Consider the following 17,327-nt stretch of genomic DNA (forward strand, 5'->3'; position numbering starts at 1 on the left):
TCCCTCAAGGTTTGGAATGCTCTTCTCCTCACTCTCCTGAGATGGGTCTCTTCCTCCATGGAGCCTTAGGTTAACTGTCTCATTTTCAGAGAGGCCTTTCATGACTGCTGCTGCTGCTGCTGCTGCTAAGTCGCTTCAGTCATGTCCGACTCTGTGCAACCCCATAGACAGCAGCCCACCAGGCTCTCCCGTCCCTGGGATGCTCCAGGCAAGAACACTGGAGTGGGTTGCCTCTTCCTTCTCCAATGCAGGAAAGTGAAAAGTGAAAGTGAAGTCACTTGGTTGGGTCCGACTCGTCGCGACCCCATGGACTGCAGCCTACCAGGCTCCTCCATCCATGGGATTTTCCAGGCAAGAGTACTGGAGTGGGGTGCCATTGCCTTCATGACTACTCATTCAAAAACAAAACAAAACAAATCTCTATTGCTGTCTTTGAATAGCATCTTATTTCCTGTTTAACAGTCATCACAATTATACACTGTATTTCTCATTTTTTGTATTTTATGATTTGCTCTTTAGCTGGAATCTTTTCTTGTTTTTTTTTTTTTTTTTTTTCCATTTTTGTGGCTGTGCCATGCAGCTTCCCCAACCAGGGATGGAACCCGTGCTCTCTGCAGTGAAATCACAGAGTCCTAACCACTGGGATGCCAGGGAAGTCCTTAGCTAGAATCTTGACAGGAGAAATTCTTATTTGGGATTTCAATGATGCATTAAGAAAAAAAAAAAAGCCCCTCCACAGGAGGGACAATCATGACCCAAGTGAAGAATCACTGATTTTATAGTTGCCAATATTTCATAGTTTGCAGTATACCCCTACTTGCATGATTCCCATCTCTTCCGCAGACTTCGCTGTGAGCCAAGCGCCTCCTCAGAGTGGGCTGTCAAGAGATGTTAAAACCAAAAAACAGACCCTCTTTTTTCCCTAATATCAGGATGTCATCATGTCCAATCTCCGTTTAAGTAAACTATGATACTGAAGTATGTATATACATCTAGAAAAGTGCAGGCAGTAAGTGTGCAGTTCTGTGAATTCTCACAAACTGTAGCTCCTCATGCTCCTGCACCCAGACTGAGAAAGTGAGCATTCTCAGGACTCTACAATCCCCTTGGACTTCATCCTGTTACAGCCTTTCTGCTTTCCAGAGGTTACCACGGGGCGGCCTTGCAAAGCCATAGATGCTTCTGTCTGGTTTTGAGCTCTCCAGAAATAGAGTCACTCCTGATGTCCTGTGTCTGGCCTCTCTCACACCCTCCACGATTGTGACTATGCAGGCAGAAGGAGATGACCCTTTTCAGGGTTGCATTGCATTCCACTGTCTCCTGGTTTGAGGGTCTTGTCCATTTAAGCCTTTCTAGTGGTATCTCACACAGCTTTAATCCATTTCCCTGATGACTTCCCTGGTGGCTCAGATGGTAAAGAATCTTCCTGCTATGCAGGAGGCCCGGTTTTGATCCTTGGGTCGGGAAAATCCCCTGAAGAAGGGAATGGCAGCCCACTCAGGTATTCTTGCCTGGAGAATTCCTTGGACAGAGGAGCCTGGTAGGCTACTGTCCATGGAGTCACAAAGAGTCGGGCATGTAGCGTGAGGGGGTTTCTGGCTTCTAGTTCTGTTCCACTGACTCATGTGGTGTTTTTGCTAATATAACACTCTCATAATTATTATAGTTTTATGTCTCACTCTCATTTTTCAATTTTATTCATCTTCTTCAAGGCTGTCTTGGTGGTTCTTAACTCTTTTCATTTTCAATATATATTTTTTCATACATTTACAATATATTTTAGAATTATCTTATCAATCTCTACCAAAGAACTTGCTAGGATATTTTCATAGGATTGTAATAAGTTTACAGACTATTATTGCTTGTTATACATTCAAAATGCTTTTCATCCAGTAAGTTATTTTCTCCTATTTTATAATCATTTTTGGTATTTGATTGCCAAAAATATAAAATTCATATCATTTGGTCTGTTTTAAGTGCTTCTCTATAACTTGTCTGACCTATTGTCCTTTTTTCTGCACTGATTATCTGTATAAGATGAGCCCCCTTTGCTAATGCACACCACATCCACTCTCACTCTCTCATTCTATGCCTTTCCTCACATGTTTAATAGTGCCTCCTACCCACTCCTGTTACTATTCCAAACTTTCAAAATCCTTGTTTTCCCAACAGATCTGTTAGAGTCTCCTTTCATTTACCTCCCACCACTGTAACACACAATCATCTCACTGGGTTATGTATAACGTGCTGGTAATTCACTTCACCCTCTAAATCATATGTTCATGAAAAAGTCTATTTCAGCTGTGAACACAGTAGGCACTCTGCATATCTAGTTGAATTAATTCCAATTCATTATAGACAAAACAGGTATCTGAATCATAAAACAACCAGAAAAAAAAAAAAATCTTCCTCACTCATTTAATCTCAGTGGATTTACCAATAAGGTATAGACTGACGTGAACTACTTCCTTTTCAAACTCACAATGTTGTAAGCAGCTATCCGAATGTCCTGAAGTAAGGGATAAAGGAATTAGGAATCCTAGAACTGCTAATTCCCATACTGTTAGAGTCAAGCCTCTCTGTCCATGCTTCAGTTTACTCTCAAGGGAGAGTGGATATTTTGGGGAAGGTTGTTAAGTTTTAACTTCAAGACCCACTAGGCAAACTTACCAGGAGATGGGATTTCCTTTTGTGGTGATGTAAATGTTTTGAAACCAGATAGAGGGGGGCAATTGTATAACCTTGTAAAAGAACTAAAAGTCATTGAACTGTACACTTTAAAATGGGTAATTTCATGTGATGTGAACTTCAATCTAAAAAACAAAAAAATCCAGCAGTTGAATATGTCTTTGATCTGTAACTCTTTTCAACTGGTGGCCAGCTGCTTCCTTTCCTACAGCACCTGACTCAAAACTAAGGAGAGGAGATGAAATGTTCCTCTTTGTGTTTCTAACTTGTGTTTACAAGGAGGGCATGTGTATGACCAGTCTGGCTTAAAGTACCTTGGGCTTTTCTAAACTGACTCTGGGGCGAACACGGAGTGCACGTCTGGTTCAACAAGAAAGGAGAACATGAATTTCATTGTGACTTTCATAACTGTCTACACCAGCTCAGTCCATCTCAAACTTTGAGAAGTTACATATATTAAAGAAACAGAACCAAAATAACCTCAGAGCTCTGCCTCCAAACTACCACTGGGTTCGGGTAGCAAAGATAACATACACCCACAAAGGGTTAGCTGCCCATGATAATGAAGGTCCCGTAACACGCAGAACAGCCACAAGTCAGCTCATGAACTGCACTGATGTCTCCAAATTAAACCTATTGTTCAATTTCAAGAGGGTACCAGGAAAGGCACAAGACTCCACCCAAATTCGGTAGATTTAGACAGGTGTTTAGAGGAAAATCATAGGAATTAGAATAGCTCTTTAAAGAAACATTACTTCCCAGAGCATGTTGGGGAGAAGAAAAAAATTGAAGTATTTTTATTAACCTTTGGAAAGTACGAAAATCATATTGGCCCCTCTTACCCACATTCTTTATTTTAAAAGAGTAATTCTCAAAGTGTGCTCAACAGTCCCATAGATCTGTCTCTTGCTTCAACAGTGATTGGACAGAACAGATCCAGGGTTGTCCCTTTCCCCAGCCTCAGACCACCCTCCAACCTTTTTTCCAGTCGCAACCTTTAGCATCAGCCACTCAGCTGTCCACGATCACCGGGACCAGCCACCATTTGCTGAGCTTAACTCCTTATTAACGATCAACCATGAGCTCTCAGATTCGTCAGAATTATTCCACTGAGGTGGAGGCCGCCGTCAACTGCCTGGTTAACATGCATCTGCGGGTCTCCTACACCTCCCTTTCTCTGGGCTTCTATTTCGACCGTGACGATGTGGCTCTGGAGGGTATGGGCCACCTTTTTCTGCAAATTGGCCAAGGAGAAGGGCGAGGGTGCAAAGCATCTCTTGAAAATGCAAAATCAGTATGGCATCCGTGACCTCTTTCTGGACGTGTGGAAGCCGTCTCAAGATGAGTGGGGTAAAACCCAGGATGCTAGGGAAGCTGCCCTTCTCACAGAGAAGAACCTGAGCCAGGCCCTTTGGGATCTGCATGGCCTGGGTTCTGCCCGTGCAGACCCCCACATCTGTGACTTGCTGGAGAACCACTTTCTAGATGAGGAGGTGAAACTCATCAAGAACACGGGTGACCACCTGACCACTTCTGCAGGCTGGCTGGTCCCCAGGCTGGGTTGGGCAAATACGTCTTCGAAAGGCTCACTCTCAAGCACGACTAGGAACTTCTGGAGACCAGTGGCCATTGAGAAGTCCCCGTAACGTCAGGGCTGCCTGAAACCCCTCTCTGCAGCCACTAGGCAGCTTTTTAACACTCAGGAGCCCTCTCTCAAGCCTTGGACCAAATGGAAACGATAAAGTGTTTTTGCAGCATCAAAAAAAAAAAAAAAAAAAAAACCTAGAGTAATTCTATCATATCTTAGGATTTTTAAAGTATCATTCCAGAAGCCAAAAACCAATTTAGGTATTAGGATACCATTAGCTTTCCATGTAGGCAGCACTGTCCCAGAATTTGCAGAATTTAGGTACAGACAGCAAAAGTTAGCAAAAGTAGGTCAGATGGAAAATGTTAGATTTGTGGTGATACAAGAAATTATACATTATTTATATTTCCTTCCCTCTCCTTAGAGCATTAATATACTTGTTAAGTTCAAATGATGGGTAAGCACTGAATTAGAATTACATCTCCTCAGTGCTATAATTGTTAGCATCACCACTCTCAATTTAGAAAGGGATGAAAATCATGTGGTTGGCCTTAATGACAAGAAAAGTCACAGGATAGTTTCTAATTTATAATGCTTAGCATTAATGTGCAATTTTGAGTTTTCGCCATTAGATCCCTTAAACAAAATAATAATTCTGTACATTCAGTTTGTGTGTGTTTTCATACTAATGCCTGAGAGGCAGGGTGATGCTGGTGATTGAGAGTTAATTTGCATCTTAATTCTGAACTCTGGAAGGTCAAGGCAGACCACCAGGATCCTACTTTCTGTTAGTAAGTGCTGTGGGACCCAGTGAAGGGTCTTTGGGAGCTGTGGTCTGTCACCTGGAACACAAGAATGATGAGCCCTGAACAAACACAGTGATCAGAAAGTACCTGAAAGTAGAGAGAGTCAAATTTTGTAAACTGGGATGCTGACTAAGCCTGTGACACTTAGATTCACTCTAATCAAGCCTTTGGACAACTTCTCCTCAATCTTTTTTGTGCGTGCATGATAAGTTGCTTCAGTCATGTCTGACTCTGTGCAACCCTACGGACTGCTTCCTTCCAGGCTCCTCTGTCCATGGGATTCTCCAGGCAAGAATACTAGAACGGGTTGCCGTGCCCTCCTCCAAGGGATCTTCCTGACCCAGGGATGAAATCCATGTCTCTCACGTCAATCAGGTTCTTTACCACTAGCGCCACCTGGAAAACTCCCTAATCCTTTTTGGTTGCTTAAAAGAAGCTGTAATCAAATGCATGGATGTTCTCTGGCTAGTACAGGTACAGTGAAGGGTTGGAGAGGTGAGGGGCAGACAGAGCCCTGGGAAGCACACTGGGGCCACCCAGAGAGGCCCCTCAGGTGACAATGAAGTGGATGTTGACAATTACAAAACCGAGGTATCAGTTAAAAGGACTGTGGTGCTCAAGGGAACACAGCATGGTAGTAACAGAGACCTAAGTCCCTGACAGTCCTTGTGATCGGCTTGATCCAAGCAAACAAAGGTTAGTTTTAATTTCGTATTTTTATAGCACCCTCCCCAAGCCAAATGGACTGTGGGTGATTTTAAGATAGCAGAAAGACCCACAGACGGTCATTTTACCAAAACAAGGCCTGTAAAAATGGATCCTGTACACTCTGATGTCTATCTTAAGAAGCTATGAGAATGTCAAAAACCTGAAACCACTATTTCTCAATACTGTCTCTAGATGAATTGTTTCCACTTTTGTGTTAATACTTCAAGGCCCTTTATTGTAAAATAGTACAATTTTATCTTGGACTATACATATAAACAGGCAATGTATGCCAAGGTTACTGTGGGTTCCAAAACTATAATGATGTTAAGTAAAGACAGAGTACACAGTTTCATTCTTAGAGCTGACAAATTTCCCAGTCTTTATTTGATAGACACATATATCATACCATGCTTTCACAGCTCTAAATTAGCATCTAAAAGTATCTCTGTTTCCCTCTGCCTTTGATAGGGTTGTTTTATGCTTCTGAGATCTGGTCAGGGCAGGCAGCATTTTCCTGCGCCGTGGTGATCGAATATTTAGGTGACTGTAAAGATACTGATACCCCTCAGTATCTTGGACTCAGTTAAGTGTTAATAGTAATCTGATAATATTGCTAAAGCATTAATAACCTATGCACTTAGCATGCATTATAAAGTGATGCATTTCTAACAGTATCTGAGCTAGGTTAATGTAATCATCTCATCTCTGTTTCTCACCTAAAACTGAAGCATCATCCAATATATCTTTTTCCTTTTTTTCCCAGTGTACCTTTTAATAAATGATTTAAGTCTGGGACAACCACAGGATTATAACTTGGAAACCCCCTTTTTCTTCAACTGCTTCTTTGCCCGCTGAAGTCTCAGAGCTATTCTAAGTGATAAGAAGGTACCGGGTACACACTCAGTTGCTCAGTCATGTCTGACTCTTTGTGACCCAAAGACTGTAGCCCACCAGGCTTCTCTGTCCATAAGATTCTCCAGCAAGAGTACTGAAGTGCATTGCCATGCCCTCCTCCAGGGACACACTGGCTAAGTTTCTTTAAACAACTCACTAGAAGTCCAGTGGTTAGGACTCTGTGCTTCCACTGCAGGGGGCACAGGTTTGACCCCTGGTCAGGAAACTGAGATCCCATAGGCTGGGCAGTGCAGCCAAAAAGGATAAATTCATTAATTTAATTTAAAAAAAAAAAAAAAACAATACCCAGAGAGGGTAGATGTGGGGTGCCTTTTATTCTTATGATAATAGTTCAAAATGAAATAAAAATAATGTGGCAACAATAAGGAAAGCCAGTTTATGTAATAATAAATGTGAAAAAGCAACACCAACGCCTGAATTTCTTTCTTCCCCTCTTGGATCCCTTCCTGAAGCAATGATGGAAACAAAACCACCACTTGGAATCTTGCTGACTCTGTAACAGTTGATACAGTGAAACATGCCAGCCTGCTCTCTTATGCACCGGCTTGAGCAGTCAGTCATAAATAAGGGTGCACCAGTTTGATCAAGCAGGAAGCTGAAGTCATGGCTGTTCTTACCTGATGTTCGGCCATCTGGCTCTCGGGACTCCTGCCCTGCTCCAGACTCTCACTGAGTTTCATCTCGATGGCCTCCATTTTCGTGGAGATGGACTGGAGGGAGTCCTGGTACTTCTGCTGGCGTTCCAAGGCTTCATAGAGTGTGCGCTGCTTCTCGCTGATCTAAAGAAGAAAAGGGATATTACCAAATGTTTCCCACCCCTTATCTTCTAGATTACGACATTTCTTTCCTCACTGCTTTACCTCTGTGACCCAACTGAGGCTATTCAACTGTACACGGGATGTGTAAGCATTAGGCACTAATTTCATAAGACAATCGCTAAGGAAATCTGGTGTCTTGCGTGTGTGCACAGTTGTGTCCGACTCTTTGCGACCCTAGGACTGCAGCCCGCCAGGCTCCTCTGTCTCATGGGCTAAATAATCCCACATCTGGCAGACTTACCACATTCTTTAAGGTTTCCCAAGAGCGCTGCAGATCATCCAGCTTCGCAGTAGCGGAAGGCTCCAGTCCCGGTTCATAGAGCTCTTGGGGTGGCAGCGTGCTGGGGGGAACCTTGGCAGCATCAGTCTGTAACCTCTCAGGAGATAAGGCTTGGTAATAAGCGATGTCCTGTGGGAGCAAGGTACAGTGTTAGATGCAAGAGGAGGACAAAACTTAGGTCACTGTGCTTGTCATGCAGAGGAAAGTTTTAGGATTCATACCTGGCCCCGGGGGCTACAACCATCAAAGTTAGTAAACTCTTGTGATAAGAAGGTCATATCAAAGCACACTGTTGTTGCTTTCAAATGTTGATTCATATAAAAAGCAATTTACCAATATTTCAAGTTACCAAAACTCATTCCTATTTTATATTTGGCAAAATTAAAATACAAAGAATTTAACTGGTATACACACTTCAAGACTGATTAACCACAAAAAAAGGAGAATCTAAATGATGTATTTCCTGAAATGTTGATGAATATGTTGATCAGTTTTGAATAACTTTTAAAAACCTTTGATTTAAACACATTTAAATCTCTGAAAAGTTTTTTTTCAGGTATAGCCAGATTTTCAATATTTGAGTTCTTTATTCACAGAAATTAATTTAAATATGTTGGATACATTATTTAAATATGTCTTAATTAAACATGTTAATATATAAATTACTTAAATTATAAATATATTAATATTTAATAAGGGAAAAGATAATGGGGAGGCTAAAACTACTCTAAGAAACAAATAATAAAGAGGTTTTCTTCTATTCAATTCCTGGAAGAACACAAGAAACAAAGCGGATGCTGAAACAGGAGGCTTTTGAATTTTTTATATCTTGGGCAATAAGTAACATGACATGTTTTATTAGTATTGATAATAGAATTTACTATATCAAGATACATAATTCATATGCTTTTAATTGTTTTTATGGTTGTGTATCTATATATTTATAGAAATTGAAGGGAGTACTGTTTATATTGTGGAAAATACTATTATAAATTTCACTACTTCACAGTTGTACTGTTTAAGATTAAAAACCTGAGCCTTTTTGATGATGTCTTGGTAAAAAGTACTGAAGGCCCCAGATACCTGGGAAAAACCAAGGCAACAGCAGGAAGGAGCCTGGTGTCTTGGGGTCAATACTAGGGCAGAAGCAAGGTCATATAGTAGAATGAGTTCAGACAGCAGTCTGACACTGGAGGAGTCAGGACCCCTGAGACCCCAGGTGAAATTCACCTTCTAAGTAGCTAGAGAACTGGATCCTCGTAGCTCTGTTAGTAAATCATCTGCCTGCAATGCAGGACACCCAGGTTCGATTCCTGAGTTGGGACGATCCCTGGAGAAGGAAATGGCAACCCACTCCAGTATTCTTGCCTGGAGAATCCCATAGACAGAGGAGCCTGGTGGGCTACAGTCCAGGGGGTCACAAGAATCTGACAGGACTGAGCAACTAAACCACCACCACCACCATAGAATTGGAGCAAGTCACTCACATCTTGTGCATGGACTCCCTCATCTGCACAACCCTGGGTGGATTCGAGGATTAAATAAAGTGATATCTAAGTGGCCATGAGACCCTCTACCATCTTCTTATTGCTGAGGCCTCCAGGTAAGTCCTCCACATTTACTGATGACACTGGAGCATGGAGACTGGTTCCTTTTCATCCCTAACCCTGTCACTCATCTCGAGCAGATCATCTTGGTATTTTCAAATCCCTGACAACCTTATATCCATCCATCCTCGCCCACTTGCCCTCCTTGAACATGACAGGCTGTCATCACTGAACTGATTCACCCTGAGTATATTTCTGACTAAGTGATACAAACCATTCTCTTGCCAACAGCTGTGTTTCCTTTGCCCCTTTAAGTTCTGCTTCAAACACTTGGAAAACCCCAACTATGACTCAATCCAACTTTTCCTTACAGAATGCATGTGTGTGTGCACACATGTACACACACACACAAACTGGGATATTTCTGCAACTTCTCAAATTTTCAAAGGTCTGTCTATATTCAGACTCACCTCTATTTCACTCTTTCTAGTCCTCTTGAGTAAAGACAATCCTCTTACCTGCCCCTACAACCTCATCCACCTTCCCTTTCTCAAGGATTTTGGTTCATTAATATCTACTCCATCTCCACTGACTTTCCCCTTAGCATATAAATAAATCTTTTCCGTCTGAAAACACCTACACACAGCCTTCTTTGGTTTTTTCCTTTTAGGGTATCATATATTAAAAGTTCTACAAATCATAACATAATGACTCATTACACACAAATACAATTTGCACACACATTTGTAACCATCATTTTCTCCCTTTTGCTTCATAATTCAGTTCCTGAAGATGGTAGTTTACACTTAATATGTTCACCCGTCCACTTCTAAATACCCAACTGAGCCACTAAAAGCGCTCTGGCCATAATCATCAGTGGCTGTTTTCTGTGATATAAAATGATTATTTTTCGAATCTTCTCTTGCCTGGTTTCTCACTGGAATTCAGTACCACTGATCATCCCTTCTTGGAAAAGACTTTCCTTTTACCCTCTCTGCTCTCCTCCGACCTCTCTCGTCATTCAGTCTTTCTCTTTTGTTTCGTGCACTCATTCTTAAACACTGCTATATTTATGAGCTCCAGACTCACATAATGAGTTGTACAAGTTGATCCCCTTGTCTCTTCAAATTCAATACTTGAAAAAACAAAACAAACAAACCAACCAAAAAAAACACACGGAGGATAAGAAATGGATTTAGGAAAAATGGCGTTTTGTCCATCTTTCAGTGAATGGATGAAGTTTTATCCATCTTTCTAATCACCTCACTTGGGATTTATTCTCCATTCCTTCTCTCCCTGACCACGACTGCGCATGTAAGGATGAAGTTCTACACCTTTGCCACAGCACAGGTTGGGTTCAAGTTCAAGTTCACGCTATAGCGATAACTTCGTAACTCTCAGGTTGCAAACTGTCAGCCTGAAGGTTGCCTCTAGCCTGCATATATTTAGCTTGGCTTATACAGTGTTTTAAATTGTTTTGAATTTCTCTTCAACCAGAAAGGGAGCTTTTGTAAGAATCCTGATTCATGGCTTCCTCTGCAAACCGGAAGCCAGGTAAGACAGGATTCCACATTCACATGCGCACGGTAATTCTAAGAGAGGAAAGGCTGCCTAGGTCACGTGGGGAGGCTCTGTCAGGGCCCCACAGCCCCCCGGCTGTTTCTTTCATTTACATCACCAGTAAATGACTGGTGATCAGTCATCAGTCTGAATGACTGGACCAGACACCAGAGTGTGTAAACTTTTGTCCCTCACTCACTTCCCTGGCTATAGATTTGTCCATCACCATCCTCCTGTCTACACTGATACTGAAGAATCTGTTCTAAAGCTCACTTCTGTGCAGAGCTTCTAGTTAAATTCCTTCAGTGGTTAACTATTAGCTCCTGGACAAAGTTCAGATTCTTTCGTGTGGCATCAGGGTGTGTTTCCTATATCCCCCTCAGCTTCATTTCTCCCCCAATCTCCTTCGCCAAATCTATGCTTCTCCCATTATTCTGATGTTATTTGCAGTTGCTTTGCTAGGCCGTTTTCCTTCCTGCTGCCTGAAAAAACTTCCTATATGTGCTTCTTTCTGCCTGAAAGACTTCTCCTCACTCTAGAGCACTCCAACTGCACCTGACTTATACTACTTTAAAACTAAAGGGGGGAGTCCTCGACCCACTGAACTCCAGCCTTGTTTAGGTACTTACCCTGCGTCCTTCCTTCACATTCTGCTTCCCACCCTCAGAGCACTTGTCCCACTCCATGGTCACCGTGTGCCTGCTCTCACACAGACTGTGAGTTCCTTAAAAACTGTGCAAGTGTCTGAATCTGAGCATACCATGGAGTGTTTGGCAAATAACAGGCAGGTATATACATTCATTGGGCTTCCCTGGTGGCTCAGTGATAAAGAATCCACCTGGAATGCAGGAGACTTGGGTTTAACCCTTGGGTCAGGAAGATTCCCTAGAGAAGGAAATGGCAAGCCACTCCAGTGGAGAATCCCATGGACAGAGGAGCCTGGTGGGCCACAGTCCATACGGTCACGAAGAGCCAGACATATCTTAGCAACTAAACAACAATAACATATACATTCATAAAAAAACTGTATATGTAAAAGCACTTTTTTTTTTTTTTTTTTTTTGCTGCACTGCATGGCATTTAAGATCTTCTAACCTTCTCAACCGGGAATCAAACCCGTATCTTCTACATTGGAAATGCAGAATGTTAACCACTGACCACCAGGGACGTTCTCTAAAAAGACTTCTTTAAACTCTATTATTTTGCTTACATGGATGGTATTAATAGTACTATGAGTGTCCACAAGGAAAAGCAAATAGTTGCTTTGATGTAAAAATTTTAAATACTCTATTATAAATAATGAAAGCCCAAAAGAATAAAATAAAATAAATTTGTTACAAAAAAAAATCTGTTTTCTGGCTTCTGTGTCTCAAATTTCTTAAAATAATTTGAAAATATCACCTTTTATAGATTAATAATTTGCATCTATTTGAGGACTACATAGATTTAATAAAATAAATTCATCAGTTCTATAAGTAACTACTAAATATTTGTTATAGTGAGGAAATCATCCCTAGAAATATCTCTTGTTGGTTACGCGTCTACATTAAAGGAGTTATTATCTAGCAGATTCCTACGGAATTAAATTTGGAAACTACTATTTGATTCCTTTTCCAGGCTAAAATGTGCTTTCAGAATCCATATCACATTTAACTTTCACAATGTGGTGAATTAAGTAGCACTTCTTCCCATTACAAATGAGGGACTTTCCAGGTACATGCAGCTTAGCAGAAGAGCTGGGATCCATCCCCAGCTTTTAAACTGGAGACAGGGATTCTACTTACTACAATACTGCTCTTTTCAAACTTCTACTTTCCTCAACTCTTCCGAGGAGGAGCCCAAGTCTTGGCTTGCTTTTAATAGGATCAAGAATCCTGCAGCAAAGTCTGGGGATGTCTCATTATTTCTCTCCTCAAGTAAACTAAACCACTATCACATTTCAGCTAATAACTACTGTCAGAGACAGAACACACTGACTGTGGGGAGATCAGTTAGTTATATAATGGAGATCTACTTACAGAGTAGCAAGCACACAGTCTTTTTTTTTTAACAGCTGCGATTTTATAAAGCAGTTATATTTGGCCCTTCCTAGAAACAGCTGTGTACATTCTGTGCGGTGTTTTGAGTCTGCAAACTGGAACTTATGGGAATTCTAAACACTTTCCTCAGCTTCAAGAGAAAGTTTTGTAAATGCAGGCTCACTGGCCATGTTGCAGTATTTGTTCATTTTCCTCTGACTTACATCACTCGATGAGAATTGCATGTGGCTGGAATGACGGGGTCAATTTGTTTGAATAACACCAAGCATAACACTTTTGCTTTCTAACAACTTCCTGGGAGTAAAGTTGTCTGACATGAAAGAAATAAAGATCTTTTTCCCCTAATTTATATAATTTATACAATACTATGTCAGGTTAATATTAAAATTTAAATCAAAGTTTTCCTGTGATCTGGGAGGGGGGGTCAACATGGGATTAAGACAAAGCATAATTTTGCTCATAATTTGGAGATTTGACTGAGCTTGACAGTTAAAGCAACTGTAATGAAAATGCTTGCATACAACATCATTTACAGAAGACTTTCACCTGTACAAGGAAAGACACTTCATAAGATGCAGCACTGAGATTTATTATTTTAGAAGAGGGATATTCTTTCCATAGTGTTAGTCCAACAGTCAGTGTTCATTGTTCAACTTGGAAACTTTAAGAACATTAAACCCATCGTATAGGATACATTTTCTTACACAATAAAAAGCTGACTCTAGCCATATTTCTATGATTCTAATGACATCTGCGGCCACAGGGAAGAACACATCGTCAAAGAATGAGTAATTCATATTTTAAAATCAGAATTTGGAGAACAGTTTCCCAAATCCTCCAGAATACTGTGAACTTCTCCTTTTTTAAAATTTCCCCTAACACTTTTGTTATTATTCAACTTATGGCCACTTTTCTAACTCAACTATAAGGTGCTTGAAAGTAGGGGCCACTGCTGTTTCATCCTTTATTATATCTCTGGATCCTAGCACAAGATTTCATGCCAAGCAAGCTAGCTAGCTGATAATGAATGAACTGATACTTTTCTTAGAGCTCCATAGATTTTTACCAAGAGAATTGTTTTATCGAAAGATTTCATTGCTTTATTTTCCTTGTTTGGAGGGAGGTGGGCTCTCTATATCACAGAAATCCTATTTTGAATGCTTCTGCTTTAAAATAAAATAATGATTGGTTTGTAATATAGCTTATAGAACATTTGCTCTGATCAATGCTTCTCCCTTGATAATAAATTTCAGCTTTTTTGAACACAAGTAATTTCATAGTAAAGCAATTAAAAAATTTTTTTTGGTTCTTTGGCTAAAGTAAAAAAGAGAAAGCATTATTCAATATGCATTAAACAATTCTGATTATTATAAAAACATCCTTTTGATTTCTATCCAATATTTTTCATGAAAATTTTTGAGATATTTAATTTAGTATGATCTATATTTAATGGAATGTACACTCAAAAGGCACCTCATAATGAGAAGCTGTTGTCCCCATTTTATATAAAATAAAACTTAAGGTTATCGACAGATAAGAAAACTCAAAACACAGATCTAGTTAGGCACTAATGTATATACTGACAGATGGCCTTTAAATTGGTTGGCAACTAGTAAATAATGAAGAAGTCTTTGTTATATTATATGGTGAAGATAAATTTTCCATCTTCAAAATCCGAGCTGGCAAGTGTCAAAACTTTGTTCAATGAATGTTAACAACAGCAATAGAATCATGTTATTTTACAAAAGTGACATGAACATTTCATTTTCTATTAGGATGCAGTACTCCATTACAAACAGCTGTTAGATGCTAAAGCCATAATGCCTTAAAACAGGCCCTTCTGCAGCTCTCGTTTCTGTGACCTAATTTTTGCTCATCTCATCTCAGTAGCCCAGGAGAGATGGTAGGTTAAGCCAGCATGGGTCTCACATGATAATCACAGTTTATGCAACTGTCACACCTAATGGTGTGATTCTCAAAGTCTACGAGCCATACCCACAGTCTAATAAGAACAGAGAATGGAGTCCTGCATCCGTTCAGATATCTGAGCTAGAGGGATGCCAAGTGGGCAGTACCTGGTTAACAGAGGCATCTGTATTAGCCACAGGTGAAGGGGAGCGGCAAGCAGGCGGAGAGGAGATCTCACTGTTGGTTCCCTCCTCCCCAGACTCCTCAGTGACAGGTGACAGCAAAGTGTGACAGCGACCTGCAGTCATCTGTCACATAGAATGTGACCCAAAGGACACGAAAATCGGTTAGTTATATTAACAAAACACCTGACCAGGCAAGGGTTAAAACAGAGATAACCATACAACAAAAGTTAGAGTTACTGAGATCTCAATTTACAAATTGTGTGTTACTATTTGAAAGTTTTGTCCTCAAGTGACTATGACACTAGGGACCATTGTAAACACACGTGGGTAGGGGATACATGTCACATTATGCAGTTTCATTGCCAATTAAATATTTCTTTAACTTATGTTCCTTTTCTTGATTGTCTGTATCTTTATAAATAATGATTAAAAATCACAAAGCATACAAATGAAAGAACGGTCTATGAATTAAGGCTTGGTCTTTTGTAGGTATTTCAAATTCCAACTATTCTAGTGAGACAAATGTACCCAAAGTAATATATCACAAAAAGAGGTCAGGTTTGGTTATATACTACCGAAGACACAGTACATATGTGTGAAAATATAAGTGCTGGAAAACAGTGAATTAAGAGGATAATGAACTCATTTAGGATGCACAGTGATGGGGGAAATAACATTGCAGATAGAAATGAATGGAATTTATTTTAATCCAAAGATAACTGTTGGATTTTCTATTATCTTATTCTTCTAATAATAGTTTTTCTTCGATATATTATGAAACATTTATACAACAGAATAAGCAATCACACCTAGCCACCCAGCACATTACCAGGAAAAACATACACACACAAATATATGTAGCCTGATTCTCCCATTCCCCCAGAAAACTAGAAAACTGTGCAAAGGAATTTTTTTGACGCTCAGAGCCTCTGAGCATTATTGCTAAATTATAAACAAATGCAGGGCTGACCTTCAGCACATTAAGTAATTAAGGAGTCTCAAACAGCTTCGTTTCAACTGCCACTGTTTACAGTGTCAAAGACTGGCCTCGGCCCAAATGTAGTCAGAGAGTTAAGGGGACTGTTCCTCAGTTCATATCTGCAAGATCTCTAATACCAAGCCCCCTGAAAGGAGCTCAGGCCACTAGCCAGGAGACAGAAGGAAGAGAGCGCACTGGCAAGCCGGCCTTGACCCTTACTCACCATGACCACAGAGGGGTGGGCCGAGGTCGCGGGGAGGAGCTCCCCGTCCAAGTCCTCCGTCCCCTCCGCCAGCCCCTCCACCTCGGTCACCGTCAGCAGCATGGTGGCGTGCTTGGCTTTCATGGTCAGCATCTTGCACTTGGAGTTCAAAGAGGCGATCTGCTCTTGGTAGCCCTTGATTTTCTGAGCCAGCTCCTGAGGAAACATTTCCCCCCCGCCTTGGGGTGTCACAGCAGCATCAGAAGGAAACAGAGCTAGAAGCGTTCATCTTCCTCCGGGGCTGGCCAATGAAATCACAGAGCCGCGCCAGACCGAGCGGCGGGGAGGCAGGATGTGGACGGTGCGAGCGCGGAGCCTGCCTGCCGCGCGCCCCGAGCCAGACCACAGCTCGGCGGGGCCGGGAGGGGCGGTGGGGACCGCGCGGCGGGAGGCACGGAGCCAGGCGGCAGGGATTCTAATCCCAGAGATGCTCAGGGCTGGCCTGGCATTTGGGTAACGTTAAAGACTGGCAACTTTCTTTAAAATGCCTGAGGAATCTGAAATTGCCAGATGGTTCATGCCATGGAAATTAGGTCATGTGATGACTAAAACTGCCAAAAATGCAATGCTGGGTTCTTACCATCTCGAATATGTCAAACAGAGCAGTCATTTGTGACAGACGAGTCATAAAGTAAACTGCTCCTGAATGCCTGTGACCCTGGCGAGTTGTTTTTTGCAGATAAGCTAAAGACTACTTAGGAAATCCTTATTTTTGATGCATTTTCCTCCCCAAAGAAAATTTTGTGCATTCATGAAAATTTCCCTCATGTACTCTATTATGTCTCTAATGTTTCTGATGCCTCAAACTAGAGCTTTGAACTTGAAGTTCTGTTCCATTATAATGTCTTTTGATTTCCTTTGTTAGTCAAAAAAATTGTTTTGAGGTTTTAAAATTTTTACAAGGAGCTAATTGAAAATGTATTCTGAATAGCACATAGCTCTTAAAAAACAAATACTATACTATTAAAATTCTAAAATAATCTAAAATGGTAATCCTAAAATGTTAAATTTATACTTTCTTTACTTCAAAGATTAAAAAATGAA

The 17,327-nt window shown here is 40.9% G+C and overlaps 1 protein-coding gene and 1 pseudogene across 19 annotated transcripts in view; one reads left to right on the plus strand and one right to left on the minus strand.

The window, feature by feature from the left end:
* The window catches only part of SYNE1 (spectrin repeat containing nuclear envelope protein 1), a 503,306-nt gene that overhangs the window by 167,267 nt on the left and 318,712 nt on the right, over nucleotides 1–17,327 (minus strand). For 17 of the 19 annotated variants that reach the window (XM_024997066.2, XM_024997067.2, XM_059889951.1 and 14 more), the window contains 4 exons: nucleotides 16,245–16,439; nucleotides 15,025–15,165; nucleotides 7,765–7,932; nucleotides 7,323–7,484 (listed from right to left, as the gene is read on the minus strand). In XM_024997066.2, coding sequence (XP_024852834.1) covers nucleotides 7,323–7,484; nucleotides 7,765–7,932; nucleotides 15,025–15,165; nucleotides 16,245–16,439 — 666 coding nt within the window. The remainder of the gene's footprint in view (nucleotides 1–7,322; nucleotides 7,485–7,764; nucleotides 7,933–15,024; nucleotides 15,166–16,244; nucleotides 16,440–17,327) is intronic. The other 2 variants (XM_059889947.1, XM_059889949.1) reach the window with 1 other exon arrangement.
* LOC112448081 (ferritin light chain-like) lies at nucleotides 3,767–4,358 on the plus strand (annotated as a pseudogene).

This window comes from Bos taurus, chromosome 9, assembly GCF_002263795.3.
Source record: "Bos taurus isolate L1 Dominette 01449 registration number 42190680 breed Hereford chromosome 9, ARS-UCD2.0, whole genome shotgun sequence".
In the NCBI taxonomy this organism is placed as follows: Eukaryota; Metazoa; Chordata; class Mammalia; order Artiodactyla; family Bovidae; genus Bos; species Bos taurus.